Source organism: Gasterosteus aculeatus, chromosome 2, assembly GCF_964276395.1.
Source record: "Gasterosteus aculeatus chromosome 2, fGasAcu3.hap1.1, whole genome shotgun sequence".
NCBI lineage: Eukaryota > Metazoa > Chordata > Actinopteri > Perciformes > Gasterosteidae > Gasterosteus > Gasterosteus aculeatus.
Window position 1 is genome coordinate 348,889 of NC_135689.1, and position 23,670 is coordinate 372,558.

A 23,670-nucleotide genomic window follows, 5' to 3' on the forward strand; every position below is an offset into this window, starting at 1 on the left:
ATAGAACCATGATCCATGGAACCCTGTGAGGCGAGAAAATACTCTGTGGAAGAAACAAAGTTAGTGATGAGATGTCAATCATTATAGAAACATACAAGTGTATGTAAACTTTTGACCACAACTGTTCCTTTGATTCAGATAACTGTGTCCGTGGGGCAGACAAGGCCTCTATGGGGTAAATTATGGTTTGGATGAGTGACTGCTCGATGGAAGCGCAGAGAAGTGTGTAAGACTGCGACTCTGCTCCCTGGTCTGAACTTTGGGTCATGGATTAAGTCCACTAAGAAACTGGGTCAGGTTCTTAGAAATAAGTCCAGCTCCATCCAAAGTGGGATGGATGCTTTCCGTCCTAATCAGACCAGGTTCTCCCCAAAACGTAATAGTATTATTTTTAATATGTTTTATTTATTCATCGCTAATGTTCTTATTCTTATATATATATGTGTATGTGTCTCCTCTGTCTTTCTGTCAGGTGTTCATGGGGAACCTGCAGGTGGACCTGGGTTTGGTTCAGTACGATAGTGATTCACTGTCCGTCGTCCCATTGGCTGCTCAGATCGGTTTGGGGGCAGGAGCAGCTGTCATCATACTGTCAGTGTTAGTCATCATACTCATGTACAGGTTGGTACCTGTCTGCCTGTCTGTTCGTCTATCTCTCTCTGGAGTAGATCACAGTATATCGCAATAGACACAGTAGGTACCTATAGATCAGGGGTCTCAAACTCAAATCAGGTGCGGGCCAGATGCAGCCCACTTCAACCGAACATGGGCCAGACCATTACAATTGTCCGACCGGCGAACGGTACGGTTGACGGAGGGGTGACGGGGGGGTGGCGGCGCTGGTTTTCCAAACCGGCGAACGGTACGGTTGAAGGGGGGGTACGCCAAAGTCGGTTCCCCCCGCCGGGCCGCACCGGATGCCCCCACCGGAGTTTGAGATCCCTGCTATAGATGATGTTATCTACTATCACTAGAAGATAAAGGTAGATACAGTGGATTAGATGGTAGTAGATCACAGTCGATGGTAGTAGATCACAGTCGATGGTAGTAGATCACAGTCGATGGTAGTAGATCACAGTCGATGGTAGTAGATCACAGTCGATGGTAGTAGATCACAGTCGATTGCAGTAGATCACAGTGGATTGGAATAGATCACGGTGAATAACAGTAGATCACAGTCAATTGCAGTAGACCACATTAGATTGTAGTAGATCACAGTGGATTGGTGTAGGTTGGATAAGATTAAAGTAGATCACGTTTCCAGGTTGAGCCCCCCCCCCCCACCACCACCAGGTAAATGGATGCAGTCTTCCTGCCCCGGAGAGTTTATTTTGTTACAGAACCAAGATTGGGTGGTATGTTACTGATAAGGTGACCCATGCTCGTCTGTGTGTGTGTGTGTGTGTGTGTTTGTGTGCGTTTGCAGGAGGAAGAGTAAACAAGCTCTCAGAGATTACAAGAAGGTTTTGCTGCAGCTGGAAACTCTGGAGATCAACGTTGGGGACCAATGTCGTAAAGAGTTCACTGGTACACAAACACACAGACAAAAACACATGTAATATATATCATATTATATATTAATACAGCAGGCAGTCTCCACTGTGTAAAGTCCTCTTCTGCTGCTCCCAGACCTGATGACGGAGATGATGGACCTCAGCAGTGACGTAGGAGGACCGGGACTCCCCCTGCTGGACTACAGGACTTACGCAGAGAGGGTCTTCTTCCCCGGCCAGCAGGTGGCGCCGCTGAGCCGCCAGCTGGACCTGCCGGAGTCCAGGAGACCGACGGTGGAGCAGGGTCTCCAGCAGCTCAACAACCTGCTCAACAACCGACTCTTCCTTACCAGGGTGGGTCACATGATGCCGATGTGAGCTGGTCTCGGGTCAGCTGACTGTCTGCTGGTCTCAGGTCAACAGACGTGTGCTCTTTGTCCATGTTTCAGTTCATCCACACCCTGGAGGCCCAGCAGGGCTTCTCTCAGAGGGACCGGGGCTACGTTGCCAGTCTGCTCACAATGGCCCTGCACGACAAGTTGGAGTACTTCACCGAGGTAATGAAGAGTCTGCTGCAGGACCTGGTGCAACAGTACGTTGTCAAGAACCCCAAACTCATGCTGCGCAGGTAAGTAAAACAAGCCCACCTTTACCTGGGAAACCCATCAGCTCGGGACAGCTTAGATCGTTTTAGGTCTCAGCTCAAAATCAGAGCCCCAGGTTCCCCAAGGAGGAGCCTAACCAGTAACTGAGGAGTCTGTCTGTCTACCTGCTTGTCTGTGTTTCAGGACAGAGACTGTTGTAGAAAAGATGTTGACCAACTGGATGTCGATCTGCCTCTACTCCTTCCTTAAAGTTAGTGCTCATCCGTCTGTCTGTGTGTGTCTGTGTGTGTCTCCCTGCAAACCCTAACCAGTCTCACCCTCACCTGTCTGTCAGGAAGTGGCGGGCGAGCCTCTCTACATGCTCTACAGAGCCATAAAGTACCAGGTGGACAAAGGGCCTGTTGACACGGTAACAGGAAAAGCCAAACGAACCCTTAACGACAGCCACCTGCTGCGAGAAGACATTGACTACTGCTCTATGGTAACCACGGCAACACACACCATGGGAGTCCTCTGACACACCTGTCTGTCTGTACCTGTCCCTGTTTCACTGCACCTGTGCCTCTCTCTCCTTCAGACTCTGATGGTGTTGGTAAAGAATGGAGTCGAGGTTCAACCCTGTCCTGTTAAAGTGCTCGACACCGACACTATCACACAGGTAGGCGCCTGTCGCTCCGCCTTTCACCTGCCTGTCTGAATCTCTTATCTGTCTGACTCTCACCTGTTTCACCTTCTGTGAGCAGGTAAAGGATAAAATTCTGGATCAGGTCTACAGAGGAGCGCCGTTCTCTCAGAGACCAGCAGCAGATAATCTGGACCTGGGTATGTACACACTCACCTACCTGTCGGGTTTGATTGACAGCTCTTACTGACCTATCCCTCCCTGTCCCTGTATTGACAGAGTGGCGCTCAGGTCAAGCGGGTCACCTGACTCTGTCAGACGATGACGTCACAGCGGTGATTCAAGGTCACTGGAAACGAGTGAACACTCTGCAGCACTATAAGGTACCAACCAATCACATGTCGCCTTCACTTGCTCTTCTACTCCTGTTCTTCATGTTGTCTTCACCTTCTCCTCACCTTCTCCTCACCTTCTCCTCACCTTCTGCCCACATTGTGTGTCTCTCTCATCAGGTTCCAGATGGAGCAACAGTCGCTCTGATTCCTCGTTCTCAGAGTTCAGGTGCAGTCAACCAGGTCTTCCAGACCGGAGAGAGTAAGAGTTTTGAACAATCTAGAACTCACAGAAAATGTGTAACATCCACAACGCAACATAAACAGAACGACATCGCGTCACATCCTGTTCAACTTTTGGAGATTGATGAACCTTATTTTGAAGACGCACACTTTCCTATCAATGCATCGGAAACAAAGTAAAAAGGTTCTGTTTCTCTATTCAGATGGCAGCAAACCATGTATGAATACTTTTATCAGACCGAACCAGCCAGTAGAGGAACGCGGCCGGAGCTCCGTCGTTGGTGTCATAACCTGGCTCAAGGGCCATGACAAAAGAGGGAACGAGGCAGCGCAACTGACCAAAAGTCATTTATTTAACCAAGGAATGAACTAAACATATCTTTTGTAACGTATAAGATCTGTAACTCTCTGTAACTTAAATAAACCAAGCAGGGTAATCAGGCCGTGGTTGACGTCTGACCAGGTGGAGCTTTATCCCCATTGGCTCACAGCTCCCAGGTGCACCAGACCTGCCATCAACTCCCAACCAGGATGGTTATGACTAGAGAGGCATCACTCCCACAGAGTGGCCTCACTGGACCACACAGAGGCCGTCACATTGGCCAGTTAGATAGTTGGATAAACGAGTGGACCCACAGCAACAAGACAACGTAGATCAATATGATTATCTGATATTAATTCTTTCATTGCGTCATTGTGTTAGTGGTTTGAACGTTGTTTAGTCAGACTCAGTCTCAATAGGGTGGGTTATCTTTGGGGTGGGTAACTGCTCCAACACGAGGGGTCTCCGATGTGTGTCTCATCGTCCTGACACTCTGTGTGGTTGCCATAGAAACGCCAATGCTGGAGGGTGAGGAGGAGGAGGGTCTACGTCTGTGGCACCTGGTGAAGAGCAGCGAAGATCCAGAAATCCCAAAACACAGAAAGAGCAGCATGAGGGAGCGAGAGAGAGCCAAGGCCATACCTGAGATTTACCTGACCCGCCTGCTGTCCATGAAGGTACCACACACTCCCACCTGTCTGTGTCTCTGCCTGTTGTTACCTGTGTTAACCTCTACCTGTCGCTCTGTAGGGGACATTGCAGAAGTTTGTGGATGACGTTTTTGTGGCCATCCTTAGTACAAAGCGTCCTCCTCCAATAGCTGTGAGATTCTTCTTTGACTTCCTGGACGACATGGCAGAGAAACATGGTATTGACGATCCGGAGACGGTCCACATCTGGAAGACTAACAGGTAAGAGACACACCGGCACACCCGTCTGTCTGTCGCTTGTCTGTGTCTCTCTGACATGTCTGTGTCTCTGAAGTCTCCCTCTCAGGTTCTGGGTGAACATCTTGAAGAACCCTCAGTTTGTTCTGGACGTGCAAATAACTGACAGCATCGACGCTGTCCTGTCTGTCATTGCTCAGACCTTCATCGACTCCTGCACCACCTCAGAGCACAAAGTGGGACGGGTACGTCTGTCTGTTTACTGTTACAAACACAGCTCCGTGGCTTTAGGCACGTGACCACATGGCAACTCTCTGTCCAACCAGGATTCTCCTGTCAACAAGCTGCTGTACGCCAGAGAAATACCCCGATACAAGCAGCTGGTTGAGAGGTGAGACAGTTTCCCGTCGGCTTTTACATTCAGTGTCGCGCTCAAACTCAATTTGCAGTATGATATTTGCAGATGTCTAATCTGACGGTTGTAAAGATGCCGTTATCAGCTGTTAGTTACGGACTGCCGTCACACAGTAGCACAGCGGAGCAGTTTATTTGGATTATTTTACCGAACTAACATGTTGAACCAGTGACTCTTCCATTGTGTGTCGCACCTTTGTTTCTTTTACTTCCAATGCAAAAAGCTCTCTCCACCTTGAGCTACTGTCCTGCTTCCCCCGATGTAACTGACTGCAGCTGTTTCTGTGCTCAACTTCCGGTTTACTTCTTAGAATCACTATGAATGCAGTAGTGATAAACTGTGTCAACATGTGTGTGTGTGTGTCCATAGGTATTACTCTGATATCCACAGCTCTGCTTCAGGATGTTATCAGGAGATGAACTCCACTCTGACGGAACTCTCTGGGGTTAGTAACACAACTAGAATCTGTACGTGCATGTATATACAATATATATATGTATGTGTAATTATATATATATAATTACATATGTGTAATGTGTTGAGAAACTCTGTGAGACAGACTATATGTATATATATACATATATATATATATATATATATATATATATATATATATATATATATATATATATACAGTGTGTGTGTATTTACACATGATCTCTATTAACTGTGTTTCTGTCTGCAGAGTTTTGCCTCAGAGATGAACAGTCTCGTTGCTCTTCATGAACTCTACAAGTACATAAACAAATACTACGACCAGGTAAAACACACACATACACTCACACATACTTCAATCATTTCTACGAGTCATGAGTCTGATGAATGTGACGTCATACTAATGAGATAATGTACTCAGTTATACAGTATTAAGTCCTAGAGAACTCACTGATGTCTCTCTCTTCATCCACCTGTCTCTCTCTGTGTCTCTATGCACCTGTCTGTCTGTCCCCTGTTGGTCAGATCATCATGTCTCTGGAGGAGGACACTTCAGGTCAGAAGATGCAGTTGGCCTATCGGCTGCAGCAGGTCGCTGCCCTGGTGGAGAACAAGGTCACTGATCTCTGATGGCCTCCGACCCCTTCAACCTGGTTCCAAGAAGTCATGACCTCTGCCCTGCGACGCTGAAGATATAAGGAGAAGCTTCCTGTTGGACATCTGCAGCAGCTCTGAGACTAGAAACGATTCTCCTGTTGACATTGTCTTCCTGCTGAGTGTGTGTGTGTGTGTTTACAGTCAGACTCAGGAGATTCTGTTTTTTAGAAGATTTAGGAGACAAAACCTGAACCGATCTGACAATCGAAACAATCAGATGATTTCATCATCGCCTGCTGCCTTGCACTATATTTCCCAGAACCCCCTGCGCTTTGGCTGTTTGCCGGCTAATCTCCGATCTGCTGTATGTTTCTCATTGTTAACTTTTACCACTGAAACCAGCACAATTCTGCTTCAGGAGCTTTAAAGAGTTCTACTGAACACAATGACTCAAACTTGTGATTTGTGAGACTCCAGTTTAACTTCCCTACCAGCACTGGATCCACTCAGTCTTCCTCACTACCTGCCGAGGCCACTTTGACTCAACCAGCATTCAGGTTGGCATTAGTAACAGGGTCCATTTGGTCTGGACCCACAGAAAGTGTATAACCTTATAGACCAGAGAGACACTAGCTTCCCTCCATCTTCTCATGGTGATGATAACCACTGGACACTGTCTGTAAAAACCAGAATCATTGTGAAAGGTTGATGTATGATAGAAACCTTTTTTCAGAGGAGCTTAAACTCGTATGTTACTAACTTATTACATGTACATACTGTGAGTTCTATTTATTCCTTTTTTATTCCAGCTGTGCCTTCAGGCTCGCAGCTAGATGGCACTGTCTGTCCTTCTTACAACAGCATTATTGACCATGTGTCCCATTGCATGATGGGAAGATAACTTCTAATAACTAATTAAAGGTGTTGAACCACGGAGGGAAAACAACAAAGTGATCATCTGCCAAGATCCAAACAGCCCGAGTTTGATTGGATATCCAGCTAGCATAATGCTATGCAGAACAGTCTTTATACGCTACTCTGTGAGACAGAATACTTCCTGGACCCTTCACCTGATACTTCCTGGACTATCCTGGACCCTTAACCTAATACTTCCTGGACTCTCCTGGACCCTTAACCTGATACTTCCTGGACTCTTCTGGACCCTTAACCTGATACTTCCTGGACTCTCCTGGACCCTTAACCTGATACTTCCTGGACTCTCCTGGACCCTTAACCTGATACTTCCTGGACTCTTCTGGACCCTTAACCTGATACTTCCTGGACTCTCCTAGACCCTTAACCTGATACTTCCTGGACCCTTAACCTGATACTTCCTGGACTCTCCTAGACCCTTAACCTGATACTTCCTGGACTCTTCTGGACCCTTAACCTGATACTTCCTGGACTCTCCTGGACCCTTAACCTGATACTTCCTGGACTCTCCTGGACCCTTAACCTGATACTTCCTGGACTCTTCTGGACCCTTAACCTGATACTTCCTGGACTCTTCTGGACCCTTAACCTGATACTTCCTGGACTCTCCTAGACCCTTAACCTGATACTTCCTGGACCCTTAACCTGATACTTCCTGGACTCTCCTAGACCCTTAACCTGATACTTCCTGGACTCTTCTGGACCCTTAACCTGATACTTCCTGGACTCTCCTGGACCCTTAACCTGATACTTCCTGGACTCTCCTGGACCCTTAACCTGATACTTCCTGGACTCTCCTGGACCCTTTCCAGATACTTCCCTGAACACATTTCCAGTGTAAATGGACTTACACTGACACCAGTACCATCAGGCCATAACTAAATACACTTCCTGTCTGGTGCTGACATATTTTGGTATTAATTACATTGGATGATCTTCCTTCTGTACTTATCTTCTAGTATTTCTGATTATATCTGTGTTGATTTATTGTGTGTGTTTTCGCCTTGCTTGTTTTTGACTTGTAGTTGTAGTTCACTGATCAGATCAGAACTTTGCATGTGTGTGATGATTTGTTTCAGAAAGAAAACTGGGTCATGTATGTGAATGTGGCAGAAGGTCCTGCTTTGACCCTTGACCTCCTCATCTCTGTACAGTTTTTTAATCGTCTCAGACGTGATGATACAGATCCTCAGCTCTGATTGGTCGAGCTCCATTTGTTACTGAAATGTTTTTTCTATAAGGGAGTCAAACTTTAAAGGATTCGTATAAGATGACTCGTGGATCAAATGTGACAGAGCACAAACTGTTTTTTACTGACTGTAAATGTCTAAATGTGCCTGTAAATAACTCCGAGGAGGATGGTGGTGATGATGATGTGTTTTTATTGTGAAGAGGCAGGAGGCCAAATACAATTTGTATCATGTAAAAATAAAGTTACAGTTTAACAGTTCTCTCTGTCAGCGTTTCAAGACATTTTCTCGATATATACTAGTTTTATGTTAGATAACATACATCTGCTTTGTAGTTTCCAAAAGAAGGCAGAGTTCTCAAGAACATAATGAAAACACAAACTATATGATCAGAGAATCAGTTTGTTGTTAATCATCTTGTGAGCACAAGATCCATCTCCTATTTCATAATAGTGTTTCAAACGTCATCAACATCTTGTCTATATATATCTTGTTTATTGATAACATCCTGTCGTCACGTCGTTGGCATCTCGTCGCGGTGACCTATATTTACCCCCCTCCCCACTGCGCTCAACCAAGCCGTCGCGTGGTCAACTCAGCAGACGCTTGAATTTTAGTGCACGTATATGCTGACATGTACGGTATTAAACACGGAAAAAGGCTACTTAAATAGCAAATTCCCGACAATGATAGAAGGCTGTGTGTACAGGCACCTCTGGCTACTCGTGTACAAAAAAGAAATATTTGTACAGTACACATTTGGAGATTTGAAGTAAAAGCCCTATAGTTGCAAGTTCAAAAACACCTATTCTCCATATATCCATATTCAATGCTCACCTGTTTGTGAACACACTTTTTCAAGCAGACTGAGCTGCTGCGTGCAAGAGAACTGTCGAAAAAAACAATGCAAGAAACATTTGGACAAATGGATAAAAAAGTGGATGTTAATATTGTCTTTGTATAACTGCATCACTGAGTCTTTTCTTGTCTTTCTTTGAATAAGATTCTCGAAATGAAATGCACAGGCTTTACAGACTAAAACGTCCACTACACAGTAAATTCCAGCAGTAAAATCTTTAATATAACCTTTAATATAATGTTTGGATTAACGATTGTTAAGCATGTCAAAGAACACACTAAAAGCTCTTGTATTTTGTAGATCAAAGATACCCTGATTTACTTTTTTAATGTACAAATGTTAGACGTCTACTTTTGGGAATCTTGAATTAGTATATTAAAAAATGTCTGTAAATGTGTAGTTATATAAGTCTTGTACGCATATTATTACGTCTTTGCCTGCAATTACTGGGGAAAGTATTTTTCATACAGTTCAAATATGGAGAAATTATGTTTTTCAACATATACCTACAGGACCTTTATTTTGGAGAGATCTCTTAATTTGTACAGTAATATTTTTACATTTTTCGTACAAGAGTGGTCTTAACACATGCATCAGTCATTGTTTGGACTTATTCAGAAAGGTGTTTTCATTGCCATTCAAACATTGAAGAATTTTTTGTACAACAGTAGTCAGAATGATCCTGAACACAAATACTTCAGTCATTGTCCAGAATATTTGATTAAATAGCTTTTATTCCGGTTACTTGTTCAATACCGTAAACATCAGCATACACGTGCACTAACATTCAAGCGTCGGCTGAGTTGACCGCAGCCACCCGTCCCGGTTTGGATCCAGCCTCAGTATGGCCGCTAACTGCGCATGACCAAAGACCGGTGTCCGGTGTCCGACTGTTAACAGCTGTTGAGACCATGAAGGGTAGGACCGGGGCACCAGGGGAAACACACCCAGAATAACCGGACTGGACCCAGTACAGAGCCGGTACCTCCCCTCCGGTCTTCAGAGGGGGCCACTGATCTGCAGCTGCACTGAAAGTAGCTGAGCTAACGAAGCTAGCGGAGCCAACAGCCAGCAGACCATCAGCTGTTATCTAACGGGGCTAACAGGCTAAGTGCTAACGAAGCTAACGAAGCTAACGGAGCCAACAGACAGCAGACCATCAGCTGTTATCTAACGGGGCTAACAGGCTAAGTGCTAACGTAGCTAACAGAGCTAGCGGAGCCAACAGCCAGCAGACCATCAGCTGTTATCTAACGGGGCTAACAGGCTAAGGGCTAACGTAGCTAACGGGCTAACGGAGCTAGCGGAGCCAACTGACAGCAGACCATCAGCTGTTATCTGACGGAGCTAACAGGCTAACGGAGCTAACGGAGCCAACAGAGTTGTTTTCTGACGGAGTTAACGAGCATTCCACCACCGGGTTCTAAGGGACCGGATCTACTGAGCCTTCAGAGTACCGTCAGTCCAGCCGGGATAGAGCAGAGCCCGGCTCTGTTCGGACCGGTCGCAGGATGCTAATAGGTAAAGTACGTTAGCCATTTCAGCACGGCTAACATGCTAAGCTAGCGCTCACGAGTAGACGGTAGTAGCCGATGACAGCTGATGTTGCCTCAAACACACAATGTTACGTGTTGGGTTTCTGGTTCAGCGAGACTCCTTTGAAAGAATCGACCATTCAGACCTTAAAGCTAATGCAGCTATTTATTAACTGAGTGTGAACGATATGGAGAATTTTCTCTCTAACTTACCGTTAGAGAGAAAATACACCAACATAGAAAGAAGACACACATCTGTTTACCTAACCAATTGAGATTTCCTGATGTAAAATTTTATTTGTACAGAGAAAACTGAAGTTTGATAAAAGCTATTCAACGTTAATCAACATTGGTTCATGTGTGTGTCAGAAAATCTCTAACTTCATACTGTGAATCTGACATTTTCACTGTAGCAATTATGAGATAAACAATAAGGATAATAATACATTTCATATGTAACGCATTCTTCATCAGATCTCAGAGTGCCAGATCACTTTAAATTACATTTGAATGTTTATAAAGCCAATATGGACATGGAACATTTCTGAATTAATTTCCACTTTTTGAACATATGTAGGAATGTTATTTTCGAGAAATCTCTGATTGGTACAGTACAATTCTTTCATTTTTTGTCATATGAGCAGTCGGCGAGGTCCTTACCACATGGAACTCACTCATTTGAAAATTGCTTTTATAGGACCCGAAATATTGAGATATTATCTGTCATAAGTGTTGATGATGCTTGTTGTTGTTGTCTGAGCAGCAACAGTCGCCGGAGGAGCCGGTAATGCTGCAGCTACCGGCAAGAAGCACCGGCGGAGAGGAAAGAAGCACCAACGGGTCCGAACGGAGGAGAACCGGTAACGTGGAGACCGGACACAGAACGCGTGTGTGTGCGTGTGTGTGTGTGTGTGTGTGTGTGTGTGTGCGTGCGTCATACTGACAGAAAAAGGGTTTGGTGTTTGGCCCGAGAGACTCGACTCCAATAATAGAAGCAGAGATTGAATTATGATATCACACACACACACACACACACACACACACACACACACACACACACACACACACACACACTCTCGTCCGTCTATTTTAGTGCAGGGAAGTCAAAGCTCAACACTGACCATGACTCATGAAGAGCAGGTGTGTGTGTGTGTGTGTGTGTGATTGGTGTGTGAGTGTGTTTCTGTGTGTGGTTGACGTGTGTTCAAGTCCCGCCCACTTTATCACAGCTGACCAATCAGTGAGGGAGGTAGGTGCTTGTTACAAAGTTACAAAGCCAGAAGCCGCTGTAAAATCTGATAAGTTATTGTTGTCTATTTCAGGCCCGATGACCTCTGTGACCTCTTCCCAACCCCTCAGCAGAGTTACCCAGAAGCCACCCTGTCGCAACCGCAAAATACTTCAGATGCAAACACATCATCACAAAGAGCACCAGCATGTACTGAAGATGTCCATGAAGCCGCTACAGTACCCCAACAGTCCCATCCACTCACCAGCACGTTACCCACTGAGATCTGCACCCTCAGAACCGCCCCCCCCTGTCCGGATCCAGTAGATCCTCTTATAGCACACTTGGAGCCTCCTGAAGTTACTCTATTAAACACCCACCCGACAGCAGCAATGACACATCAGATTGACAGCCAATCCCCTCCTTCCATGTTTGAAGATCCCGCCCACAGTCCAAGTCAATCACCGCCCATGGTCAACCAAAATAATACCCAGAATTCCTCCCGATCGCCTAATAGAACTCTTCAAAATGTTCATCAGAGTCCACCTGAGAGCCAAACTTATTCCTCCAATTTACCTGCAATCGTTTCACTCAACATTACCCACAATGCCTCTGAATCAAAGGCGGTTTCTGATAAAGTTCCTCCCAGTCCTCAGTTAAGCCCCTCCCACCTAGAACCCTTCTTGCTGACCTCAGTGACCTTTACCTCGAGTGTCTCCTCGCACCTCTGCACACCCACCTTCTCACCCACCTCCTTCCTCTGCTCCCCCAACTCCCTGAGCCCCGGCCCTTCTCTCGTGAGGCCTCCGGCCACGCCCCCTTTGACTCTGAGCCCGCCCCCTCTAGAGTTGACCCCGCCCCCTGTTCCGCTTTTGGGCTCTGACGATGAAGAGCAGGAAGACCCTTCAGATTATTGCAAAGGTGAGTCAGATGATGGAGGCTGATTGGTTCAAGACGAATCAGAGTAAATACTTGGGACCTGGTGGAGAGGAGCATCTCCTCTGGACGTCCTCCTCGAGGCCTGAACCCCGCCCCCCGGGAGGCCCGTGACTAGTTGCCATGGTGACGTCCCCGCTGACAGTTGCTTGCTGGCTCTGTGTGTTGCAGGCGGTTACTACCCGGTGAAGATCGGTGACCTGTTCAACGGGAGATACCATGTGGTCAGAAAGCTGGGTTGGGGCCACTTCTCCACCGTGTGGCTCTGCTGGGACCTGCAGTAAGACCCCCCTACACACAGAATACAGTAGTGGTCCTCATCACATCCGCTGGCTCTACTGGGTTTAACTGATGAGTCTACACTGGTTCTACTGATAACACCTCCTAAGTTCTACTGATGATGATACTAGTTCTGTTTCTGTGTTCAGGAGGAAGCGCTTTGTGGCGCTGAAGGTGGTGAAGAGCGCCCCTCATTACACAGAGACGGCTGTGGACGAGATAAAATTGCTCCGATGTGTGAGTATCATACTGGTTGTGGACCACTACCGAGCCGTACCCTCATCTTAGGGTCAGGTACCAGATCTACCTAATCCTTATAGGGCAGGGGGGTCAAACTAAGGGGCCACATACTGCCCACAAGTGGGCCAGACCAGTCAAACCCTAGGCTTGGTTGGGGGGGCGGCGCAGGGCGCTAATGGTCAGGCCGGCCACGCCGGGGGGGGCGCTGCTGCTTTGAGTGACGTGGTGTTCGAAGAGGTCTCACGCAGCGCTGCACCGTCCCGAGCTACTTCTCAGTCGACCAAATATGGCGATCCGGTTCCGGTCCATGTTGAGTGAAACGTGTCTGTTAGGACCGGGAGAAAAACAAGGGGGGGCAACTACAACTACAGTGAATTTAGTCTGAAAGGAATGAAAAAGTAGAGGTCAGTGCGTTGACATGAAAACGGACTCCACCAAATCCATTTTTTATTATATATCGGTCGACCTCGGACTCGCCCGCTTTGTATGATTTGTAAGAGCAACAGCAGGAAATTGAAGATTGGTCATGAAGGGTTTCAGCTGTGGGCAGGAAGGTGGCATTCTTCCATTTCCTGTTGGCTGGAGGTTTGCGGTTTGAGGACCCCAGGATTTGCTTATAATAAGCTCTTATCGGCCTTCACAGCACTTCTTAAGGTCCACAGGGGCCACATCTTTATTGCTGCAGCAGCAGTTTTAGTGACACATAAACCCGCCTGTTCTGAGGAATGTGGAAGAAGTACTCAGTAGTAATAATACTCAGTAGTAATAATACTCAGTAGTAATAATACTCAGGTAAAAGTGCTCCAATACGTCTGTATTCACCTCATGAGATGATCTTTGCTTCTTTTGACCTCTTTTCTGGCCTCAAACTGCTGAATCCCATTTGTGTGGTTTTGAGGAAAACATTTTTCTTGTTGGCATTTCTTTCATCTCTGACATCTGAGATATGACTGATTACTACTACTACATACTCCTACTTTACTTTTAAAGAAAAGCAATTCATGTCTCTGTGATCTGTGACTCTCACATGGCGGCCTCACCCTCAGGGACCAGTAACCAAACCTGTTCAAACCCAGTCCTCAGGTAACCAGTCTGTTTGTGTACAGGTGAGAGACAGTGACCCCTCCGACCCCTACAGAGAGACCATTGTCCAACTGATAGATGACTTCAAGATCTCTGGAGTCAACGGGATCCGTATCCTTCCTCCTCAGCTGGCCGTCACATGTCTGTCCACCTGCCTGTCTACTTGTCCATCTGTCCACCAGTCCGTCCACCTGTCCGTCTACTTGTCCACCCGTCCGTCCACCTGTCTGTCCACCTGTCCGTCTATCCGTCCGTCCACCTGTCTGTCCACCTGTCTGTCTATCCGTCCGTCCACCTGTCTGTCCACCCATCTGTCCACCTGTCCGTCTATCCGTCCGTCCACCCGTCTGTCCACCCATCTGTCCACCTGTCCGTCTGTCCGTCTATCCGTCCGTCTACTTCTCTGTCCACCCGTCTGTCCATCTGTCCACCTGTCTGTCCACCCGTCCGTCCCCCTGCCCTTCAGTGGTTTCCTCAGCCTTTCCTCAGATGTCTGTATGGTTCTGGAGGTTTTGGGTCATCAGCTGTTAAAATGGATCATTAAGTCCAACTACATGGGACTTCCTCTGGTCTGTGTGAAGACCATAATTAGACAGGTAAGAAGCCACACTGATGAACATCTCCCTGACCCTCCGACCTATTGAGCTTCTACGTCACGGTGTGCTTGCAGGTGCTTCAGGGTCTCGACTACCTCCACACCAAGTGTAAGATCATCCACACGGACATCAAACCAGAGAACATCTTACTGGACGTGGATGAGGTTTATGTCAGGAGACTGGCAGCCGAGGCCACCATGTGGCAGAGAGCTGGAGCTCCGCCCCCTTCGGGGTCCTCAGGTGAAGATCACCATGTGATCCTTTAGATCTGTGACCAGTTAGAAAGGCTCATATCTGTTACTGGGAGCTGTGGTTTCCACTCAGTTCAGACAGAACAGTCTGTGTCTCTGTCTGCAGACTAAGCTGTCTCCTCCTTTCTTATACCCGTCTACCTGCCTACCTGTCTACCTGCCTCTAGTCTGTTTTTTACACCTTTCAAACTGTATTTCCTGTTTCTGATGTTCTCTTCCTGTCTCTCTCTACCCGTCTGCCTGCCTGTACCCGTCTCTCTTTTCTAGTTAGCACGGCTCCCAGCGATTTACAGGTACGTGTCCAGATTTAAGGCCTGCTGCGTTCTCATTGGTCCTTTATGTCACATGTAGAAACTATTTAATACAACCAAGTAAAGAACACGCAATGTACTCCCTGTGTTGGTGATGATGTCACCAACTGTGCGTGTGTGTGTGCGTGTGTGTGTGTGTGTGTGTGTGTGTAGGTTGGTAAGCTGTCTAAGAACAAGAAGAAGAAGATGAAGAGGAAAGCTAAACGTCAACAGAAGCTGTTGGAGGAGAGACTGGTGAACATACAGGTACTACAACATAAAACATGTTTGTCTACAATACTACTCTCATACTGCGACAGTAGTACTACAATACTACTCTCATACAGCTACAATACTTCTACAGTAGTACTACAATACTAATCTCATACAGCTACAATACTCCTACAGTAGTACTACAATACTACTCTCATACTTCTACAATACTTCTAGAGTAGTACTACAATACTACTCTCATACTTCTACAGTACTGCTACCACACTACTCTCATAGTGCTACAGTAGTACTACAATTATACTTCTACAATACTGCTTGCATGCTACTACAATACTATTCTAATACTTACTACCATGCTTTTACTGTACTAATACAAGTCTACCACAATACTACTCTAATACATTAATATTACCGTACTACTACTACTGTAATACAACTGATTGTACTACAGCAACAGTATAGTAATACCACTATAATACCATTCTAATAGTATTGTACAGTACTTCTGCCACAGGACGGTAACCCTTTTGTACTATTGTAATAGTTCTGCAGTAGTACTTCAGTACTTCAGTAATGTCCCCTGTGTGTTCAGAAGATGGAGGACGAGGACGGTGTGATACAATCCGAAGATACAGACGCTGCCTGTGAGTACTTTCTGTACATCAATATACAAGTTGTATTGTTGGTGTCAAACATGTACTTCTTGGCTCACAGGCTCTCTGGTCGTCAATGGCAACACGTCAGCCAGCAAAACCAGCTCAGACTCCACCTCTTCCTGGTTGGACGACAGGTGTAATGGCCACGCCCCCGGACGGTTCACCAGCCCCGCCTCCGGCCTATCGGGCTTCTCCAGCTCCGTGATGTCAGCGCCTTCTGAATCAGCACTTTCTACTCAGTCAGAGAACTCGAGCGGACGAGATGGTGAGAAACTACCACGGCCGCGTACTACAGCGCGTTGACGTGCACCAGGAGAACAGTCCAAGACGGGCTGGAGCGACGACGTGCTTGTCTCTCCATCGCTGGCAGTCTGGACATTGGTGTTGATGCTGGCGTCCCCCCGTGCTCAGGGAGCAGTTCTCCTCATAGTCTCTGATAATGAGTTTGGTTATGGGATGTTTCAGATGATTAGATTAGATTAGACTTTATTGTCACTGCACAGGGTACAAGTACTGAGGTACAAGTACTGAGGCAACGAAATGCAGTTTAACATCCAACCAGAGTGCAAAGTAGCAGAAAGTGCAGAGTGTGCATATGTAAAGTGTAATAAGTGAATAAATAGATATGAACAGTAAGAAATGGATACACAATGACAGTGCAAATGTCCAGTGGCTGGAGGAGGGTGTGGCAGTCAAGCCAGGGTGGAGGGGGAGTACAGTCACTGAGGGAGGTGTGTGGGGGGGGGCAGAGTTCAGTAGAGTGACAGCCGCAGGGATGAAGCTGTTCCTGCACCCTGTAGCGCCTCCCAGAGGGGAGGAGGGCAAACAGTCTGTGGCTGGGTGAGAGCTGCACCTCCAGACATCTCTTGCTCTGGACGCCTCGATGGTGGGGAGGGAGGAACCGGTGATGCGTTGGGCGGTTTTCACCCTCTGCAGTGATTTACGGTCCCTGACAGAGCAGCTGCCGTAGCGTACGGAGATGCAGTCTGTACGGATGCTCTCTGTGGTACAGCGGTAGAAGTTCTCTAGAATCTGAGGAGACAGATGGAACTTCTTCAGTCTCCTCAGGAAGAAGAGACGCTGGTGGGCTTTCTTTACCAGGGATGAGGTGTTGAGGGTCCAAGATCAGGGTCATACTCTTCGGTACATTTACCAGTTTTAAGGGCTTTGCGTTCCTCGGGGAAACATCGGATGGGCTCGTTGCAGAAGATGCCTTTCTGAGTGTTTGGGATATGATCCGCCCCATGAAGCATGTACTGTTTCCTTTACCAGCTGTTTGGATCAGGGAGGTTTGCATCATCTAACATTACTGCACCACAGAACAGCTCCTTAGCTCCTCCGCAGGCTGCATTCAGCTGGTAAAGATGGACTTGGACCTCAAGTTTCGCTGAGAAAGCTCTAGGGGGGTTTTCTCCACGTCAGGTGATCCGCTGGATTATTCTTGGAGGCGACGTATCTCCAGCTGGCTGTGTTAGCGAGAGAACCTCAGCTGTTCTTTGACAGGAGTCGGATGTCAGCCATGACAGGACAGTGGTGGAGTGACTGTAGAGGGACGGTGAGTTCAGTAGGTTAGCACACAGTTCAAGTCGGGGAATCGATGGCTGACGTTTAGGGGCAACATCTGGCCATTGTGTTCATGTTCGTCCGTTCAGAGGCATCGCAAAACACCTGCAGACGTGACTCATCGGTGGCCGGGTCAGTTGACGGGAGGAGTGAATACCAGGGATGTAGCTCCGACTCCCATGCTCTCCATTCCTCCAACAATCCCATCCTCTCCCCGCCTCCACAAGCATCATACACATGCTCCTCCAGTCGCTCTGCTGAGCTGGAGAGCGCTCAGATAGAAGCGTGGCTGCTCCTGGAACCTCCACCAGCGTGAGAACGTGGTGAAAGGTCCACCTGTCTGTCGGGGGGAGGGACGCTGGGTGGGTTTGCTAATACGTCACCAGGTGCTGAAGGCAAAGAGGTGTGGGTGAAGACATGTCTGGGTCCATGTGGAGGTGGGATGACCCGGTTCACTGGAGGCCCAAAGGACCATTTGTTGTGGATTTAATGTTCCACTGGAGCCACAAACCAACAGGTTTATTCTGTTGTTTGCATCATATTTACACGGTCTGTACAAAAAGAAATGACATCACAACATCTGATGTGTCATAAACAAACAAACAAATCATACAAACTAAACTACATCGTAATACGGATGAACGAAATCAAACTACTTCCATTGGAATCAAACACGTGGAAACCGACCAAACCAGGAATTCAGCCTCAGCAGGCGTCTATTCAGGGGGAGAGTACTCTGTGTGTACTAGTACACGTAGTACTACACAGTACCACAAGTAGCGGATGAGATGTGTACTTTGTGTTTTCAGTGTTCAGTGCTTCAGACTTCGTCCTCAGTCCTCTGGACCCTCAGAACGGACTCAAGCTGCGAGTGAAGATCGCCGACCTGGGAAATGCATGCTGGGTGGTGAGACATCTTCATCACTTCTCTCCTTCCTCACTCCTCTCCTTCCTCACTTCTCTCCTTCCTCACTTCTCTCCTTCCTCACTTCTCTCCTTCATCACTTCTCTCCTTCATCACTTCTCTCCTTCCTCACTTCTCTCCTTCCTCACTTCTCTCCTTCCTCACTCTTCATCACTCTTCATCACTTCTCTCCTTCCTCACTTCTCTCCTTCCTCACTTCTCTCCTTCCTCACTCTTCCTCACTTCTCTCCTTCATCACTTCTCTCCTTCATCACTCTTCCTCACTTCTCTCCTTCCTCACTTCTCTCCTTCATCACTTCTCTCCTTCATCACTCTTCATCACTTCTCTCCTTCCTCACTTCTCTCTCTCTCCTTCATCACTTCTCTCCGTCCTCACTTCTCTCCGTCCTCACTTGGTGTCCCTATGAACCAATCAGGCGTCTCCTCTCTGTCTCTCGTCCAGCACAAGCACTTCACAGAGGACATTCAGACGAGACAGTACAGAGCTCTGGAGGTTCTGATTGGAGCAGAGTACGGACCACCTGCCGACATCTGGAGCACCGCCTGCATGGTACACACACACACACACACACACACACACACACACACACACACACACACACACACACCCCCCCCGTGGTTGTGCTTCGTGGCGTGAGTCGGGCTGGTTGGTGTTTCAGGCCTTTGAGCTGGCGACAGGAGATTACCTCTTTGAGCCTCACTCAGGAGAAGACTACAGCAGAGACGAAGGTACACACACATCAGCACGCGGCAAACACCACTGGCGTGTCCCACGTGAACACCAGTTCTTCTGTGTTCAGATCACATCGCTCACGTCATCGAGCTGCTCGGGACGCTTCCTCTGCCCTTCGCCTTGTCTGGCAGGTACTCCAGAGAGTACTTCAACAGGAGAGGTGAGACATCCGTGTGTCTGTGTCCCCCACTGCCCCGCGTGTCCCCGTCTCACGGTGCGTCCCCGTCTCAGGCGAGCTGCGACACATCTCCAGCCTGAAGCCGTGGGCTCTGTTCGAGGTGCTGTTGGAGAAGTACGAGTGGCCTCTGGAGCAGGCGGCTCAGTTCAGTGACTTCCTGCTGACCATGTTGGAGCTGCAGCCTGAACGCAGGGCGACGGCGGCGCAGTGCCTGCAGCACGCATGGCTGCTCACATAGACGCAGGCTGCACACGTGGACACGGAGGGAAGTTACCAAGCCGACTTCCATTGAAATGTTTTATGTTTGACTGCTGTTGAATTGTTACACGCTCCCTGTCAGTCATAAACGGTGCCTTGAAATGACCCGCCCCTCTTCCCTGTCGATGACATCACCTGACAAGTACTATTATGTTTGTTCGTGTGGGATTTGATGGATAATGTGCTTCTCATCAGCTTAGCTCTGCGGATACGGCGAGTAAAGCAATGACATCACACTCCACCGAGAACCCAACAGCTTTAATATAAAAACATCCAAACAGTTCATTCTTCACTTCCTCTTACGCACCACCGTCCAGCCTGGTTCTCCGTCAGCAGGTGGAGGAGGAGGAGGCTCTGTGCTGCTGGCCGATGGAGCAGGGTCACACTCCATCACCTGAACACACGTGAAGAAAAGGACGAGGTGGAAGTACAAATGTCTGACATGGAGCCACTAACAAGTACAACATGGTGGGGGTCAGGTGACACATACCTGCGTTTCATCACTGCTGTCTTCATCGGATTGTGTGGGCGGAGCTGTGACCTTTGCCCTCTGACCTTTCTTATGAGTGAGAGTGTTGAGGGTGTGTTTGAGCTGCTGCAGCGCCCCCTGCTGCCACTGACTGAACGCCTGTATCAGACTGTCACACACCTGAAAATACAGGAGATCAGGTTCAACATCAAAGATCTACACCCTTCAGGAGTTAAAGCTGCATTCTCTGTAGTGACCAGCAGGGGGCGACTCCTCTGCTCCCATAGACGTCTATGAGGAAATGACTCTACTTCTCTGTAGTGACCAGCAGGGGGCGACTCCTCTGCTCCCATAGACGTCTATGAGGAAATGACTCTACTTCTCTGTAGTGACCAGCAGGGGGCGACTCCTCTGCTCCCATAGACGTCTATGAGGAAATGACTCTACTTCTCTGTAGTGACCAGCAGGGGGCGACTCCTCTGCTCCCATAGACGTCTATGAGGAAATGACTCTACTTCTCTGTAGTGACCAGCAGGGGGCGACTCCTCTGCTCCCATAGACGTCTATGAGGAAATGACTCTACTTCTCTGTAGTGACCAGCAGGGGGCGACTCCTCTGCTCCCATAGACGTCTATGAGGAAATGACTCTACTTCTCTGTAGTGACCAGCAGGGGGCGACTCCTCTGCTCCCATAGACGTCTATGAGGAAATGACTACTTCTCTCTTGATTTATTCCCTCAGTAAACATTGTAAACATGAGTTTATGTCTCAGTCTCTAGTTTCAAGTCTTCAACACAACATGATGTTCATTTAGTGAATTAGAAATGTATTCCCATAATATGTCGGACATACAAGGAATTTGACTTGGCGTTTGGTGCGTAACAGCAGTAAATAAAATAAAATATAATGCTATGGGTTAGTTTAAAAATGAAGGAATAAAAGTTCAAGTTTAAAAATATTTAAAAATTAAAAATAAAGTGGAACGTGTGGAATGTCCGTCAGTGGGGCGGGGCCTGACGCTGATTAAACACATGACTAGGTGATGTGATGCCATTGTTCGTTATTATGGTGGCATTAGGTTTACCTGAGGTAAACTCCCATCATCCACCACGGTGTCAAACTCCTGATCCATCAGCTGAGCAACGAAGTCCTCGACCTCGCTCTGCTGCAGGTCAGCTGACCCCAGGGACACACCATCAGAGTCATTAGGTACTTTTAATTAACCGCTGTTGACGGGTTCCCATGGTTACTTACCATTGTCATGAAAGTACTGCTGGACGACATCCACCATCCAATCAGCTTTCTGCTGGCCGTACACGCCCCCAAAGCCGTTGTCCACGGCGATCTGAGGACAGACATTCTGAATCGATAGTGGACCACACAGACTGGTTCTGAGGCCTTCCTCACTGGCACTGGCTCCCTGCATCTACTGCGACCTTCTGACCCCTCTGCAGGGGCAACAAACCAGCCTGTCCCAGCCCAGCTGTGACTGGGGGTCCAGGGTGGTCCCAGTGTGGAGATATAACCCCTCCAGCTGGTCCTGGGTCTCACCAGGGACACCTCCCCCTCTCTTCAAGGGAGACGCCCGTTTTGGCTGCTTGTACCTTTGACCCGTCCTTCGTCCAGGCGAGCGTGGGAACATAATTAGGGGGGGACACGCAAGGGACCCGCGAGAGACACGCAGGGGTCGGGGGGGGGGGGGGAGACACGCAGGGGTCGGGGGGGGGGGGGGAGACACGCAGGGGTCGGGGGGTGGGGGACACGCAGGGGTCGGGGGGGGACACGCAGGGGACGGGGGGGGGGGGGGCGCTCGGTCGCTGCCTCCATCATTTCTTCAAATCGACACTCCGTCAAGAGTCCCGCCCTCCTCTGACTGAATGGCCGTGAACCTGAAATAAACCAATCAAACCAGCGAAGGCAGCGAGTATCAACCAATCAGGGGACGAATGAGATGCTGCATTGACGACAGCTCGGAAAATACGGGACAAACCGCGTCCCGAATTGATTCAAAGCGAGACGCGTTATTTTATTTTCAAATACGGGACGATTCCGTATTTTAAGGGACGGGTGGCAACGCTAGAACGTCCGCACTGACACGAACGTGTGCGGCTCCCAGCAGCACAGAGCGCCGCCAGAATGAATTCAGTTCCACGGAGCTCAACAATCAACGCTGAGAAATGATGAAAATGCAACAAAACTACGTCATCACAGCGCGTCAAGATCATTAGCCTGTTAGCATCATCGCGTTGTTAACTGTCGCTCAGGTGTGCGCGCTGCATCCTGGCGGGTGCGTCTCGGGTCATATTTACCTGAAGAACAGGCCAAGAGTGAAGAACCGCTCTCACCACCTCCGCCAGGAGCTCATGCGAAGCTGCGGGGGCCGCCATGTTGGATCTGAGCGGAGAGACCTTCTGAATCAGACAGAAACAACCGATCCGGATCAGACAGAAACAGCCGATCCGGATCAGACAGAAACAATCGACCCCCAAACAGTAGCGAGGCTGCATCAGCTCGTGTAGTCGTCCTCAGCTTTACCTCCACGGCTCCCGTTGCCTAGAAACCTGCTGCGCTTGACAGAAAAAGCCTTAAAGGCCAAAACAAAATGTACAGACAAAGAAGATAATCTTCATTTAATTTAGGAATTTTTTTTTACGATATATATTTCAGCCTGAGAGAAGAACTTTCAGCTAAAAGCAATAATTCAATCTCAAGGCAGAGAAGATTCCATCAATACTATTCAATCAGAAACCCCAGCAAGGATCCATCAGACCCCAACAGCACTAACATCCAACATCTGTAAAGTAATGGAACGAACAATGGTTCACATGTGAGCTTGAGAAAAGGGGAACGGTGGCACGTTGTCAGAGTGGATTTAACACCATGGACTGAAGTTAGAAGGGTTCAGGCAAACAAAGCAGTGTGCTTTTACATACATGCTTTCTAATTAAGCTGCATAAACTGGGAATCGGTGGGAGAATGTACAACTGGATACAATATTTTTAGTTTGGAAGGTGGGATTGAGTCAGACATGTAAGAACTATACATAGTTCTGGGTCTCCAGTGCGGCCCCCCAGGGAGGAATTTGCTATTGTGAGAAGTTTTGTTGTGAGAACAAAAAGACATAAACTGCATTTACTGCAATTTGTGTCATTGTGACACAATATGATCGCGTCTGACGGACGAGAGGAGACCGTGTTTATACTCTCCCCCTCTCCCTCCCCCTCTCTCCCCCTCTCTCTCTCTCCCTCCCCCTCTCTCTCTCTCCCTCCCCCTCTCTCCCTCA

General features: G+C 47.9%; 3 protein-coding genes across 8 annotated transcripts in view; 2 read left to right on the forward strand and 1 right to left on the reverse strand.

Moving 5' to 3' along the window:
- The window catches only part of plxnb3 (plexin B3), a 39,271-nt gene extending 30,937 nt beyond the window's left edge, over positions 1 to 8,334 (forward strand). For all 5 annotated transcript variants that reach the window (XM_078080905.1, XM_078080916.1, XM_078080914.1 and 2 more), the window contains 17 exons: positions 473 to 621; positions 1,427 to 1,527; positions 1,630 to 1,847; positions 1,943 to 2,121; positions 2,282 to 2,348; positions 2,433 to 2,579; positions 2,676 to 2,756; positions 2,842 to 2,920; positions 3,000 to 3,103; positions 3,233 to 3,314; positions 4,128 to 4,294; positions 4,368 to 4,528; positions 4,602 to 4,749; positions 4,831 to 4,895; positions 5,289 to 5,364; positions 5,605 to 5,679; positions 5,880 to 8,334. In XM_078080905.1, the coding sequence (XP_077937031.1) occupies positions 473 to 621; positions 1,427 to 1,527; positions 1,630 to 1,847; positions 1,943 to 2,121; positions 2,282 to 2,348; positions 2,433 to 2,579; positions 2,676 to 2,756; positions 2,842 to 2,920; positions 3,000 to 3,103; positions 3,233 to 3,314; positions 4,128 to 4,294; positions 4,368 to 4,528; positions 4,602 to 4,749; positions 4,831 to 4,895; positions 5,289 to 5,364; positions 5,605 to 5,679; positions 5,880 to 5,984 (2,004 nt within the window). In that variant the 3' untranslated portion in view covers positions 5,985 to 8,334. The remainder of the gene's footprint in view (positions 1 to 472; positions 622 to 1,426; positions 1,528 to 1,629; positions 1,848 to 1,942; positions 2,122 to 2,281; positions 2,349 to 2,432; positions 2,580 to 2,675; positions 2,757 to 2,841; positions 2,921 to 2,999; positions 3,104 to 3,232; positions 3,315 to 4,127; positions 4,295 to 4,367; positions 4,529 to 4,601; positions 4,750 to 4,830; positions 4,896 to 5,288; positions 5,365 to 5,604; positions 5,680 to 5,879) is intronic.
- Positions 8,335 to 9,710: 1,376 nt separating this feature from the next.
- srpk3 (SRSF protein kinase 3) lies at positions 9,711 to 20,023 on the forward strand. Of its 2 annotated transcripts, none has more exons than XM_078080930.1 (17): positions 9,711 to 10,454; positions 11,232 to 11,328; positions 11,791 to 12,617; positions 12,804 to 12,912; positions 13,061 to 13,148; positions 14,258 to 14,345; positions 14,724 to 14,830; positions 14,905 to 15,070; positions 15,349 to 15,374; positions 15,546 to 15,638; positions 16,198 to 16,249; positions 16,320 to 16,526; positions 18,634 to 18,731; positions 19,192 to 19,299; positions 19,409 to 19,478; positions 19,550 to 19,642; positions 19,714 to 20,023. In XM_078080930.1, the coding sequence occupies exons 1-17, from the start codon at positions 10,445 to 10,447 to the stop codon at positions 19,896 to 19,898; spliced, it is 2,424 nt and encodes an 807-aa protein (XP_077937056.1). In that variant the 5' UTR covers positions 9,711 to 10,444; the 3' UTR covers positions 19,899 to 20,023. The 2 variants fall into 2 exon arrangements, with proteins under 2 accessions (XP_077937056.1, XP_077937060.1); XM_078080934.1 differs by having other exon boundaries at positions 16,201 to 16,249.
- Positions 20,024 to 20,159: 136 nt separating this feature from the next.
- Positions 20,160 to 22,942, reverse strand: tsr2 (TSR2 ribosome maturation factor). The gene is made up of 5 exons (XM_040169191.2): positions 22,697 to 22,942; positions 21,642 to 21,732; positions 21,472 to 21,563; positions 20,409 to 20,567; positions 20,160 to 20,312 (listed from the first exon to the last, which is right to left on the reverse strand). Exons 1-5 carry the CDS (start codon positions 22,892 to 22,894, stop codon positions 20,208 to 20,210), a joined length of 645 nt encoding a protein of 214 aa, XP_040025125.2. The 5' UTR covers positions 22,895 to 22,942; the 3' UTR covers positions 20,160 to 20,207.
- Positions 22,943 to 23,670: the final 728 nt, after the last annotated feature.

What these genes read in the sequence shown, in the direction of transcription:
- srpk3 (XM_078080930.1), top strand. An exon ending in TGGCTCTGCTGGGACCTGCA is followed by an intron (nt 12,913 to 13,060) that starts GTAAGACCCCCC and finishes TTCTGTGTTCAG; the next exon opens with GAGGAAGCGCTTTGTGGCGC. An exon ending in CGGCTCCCAGCGATTTACAG is followed by an intron (nt 15,375 to 15,545) that starts GTACGTGTCCAG and finishes GTGTGTGTGTAG; the next exon opens with GTTGGTAAGCTGTCTAAGAA.
- tsr2 (XM_040169191.2), bottom strand. Translation starts at nt 22,894, where the DNA reads ATGCAGCCTCGCTACTGTTTGGGGGTCGATTGTTTCTGTCTGATCCGG. An exon ending in ACTCTTGGCCTGTTCTTCAG is followed by an intron (nt 21,733 to 22,696) that starts GTAAATATGACC and finishes GTCTGTCCTCAG; the next exon opens with ATCGCCGTGGACAACGGCTT. An exon ending in ACAGCAGTGATGAAACGCAG is followed by an intron (nt 20,313 to 20,408) that starts GTATGTGTCACC and finishes ACGTGTGTTCAG; the next exon opens with GTGATGGAGTGTGACCCTGC.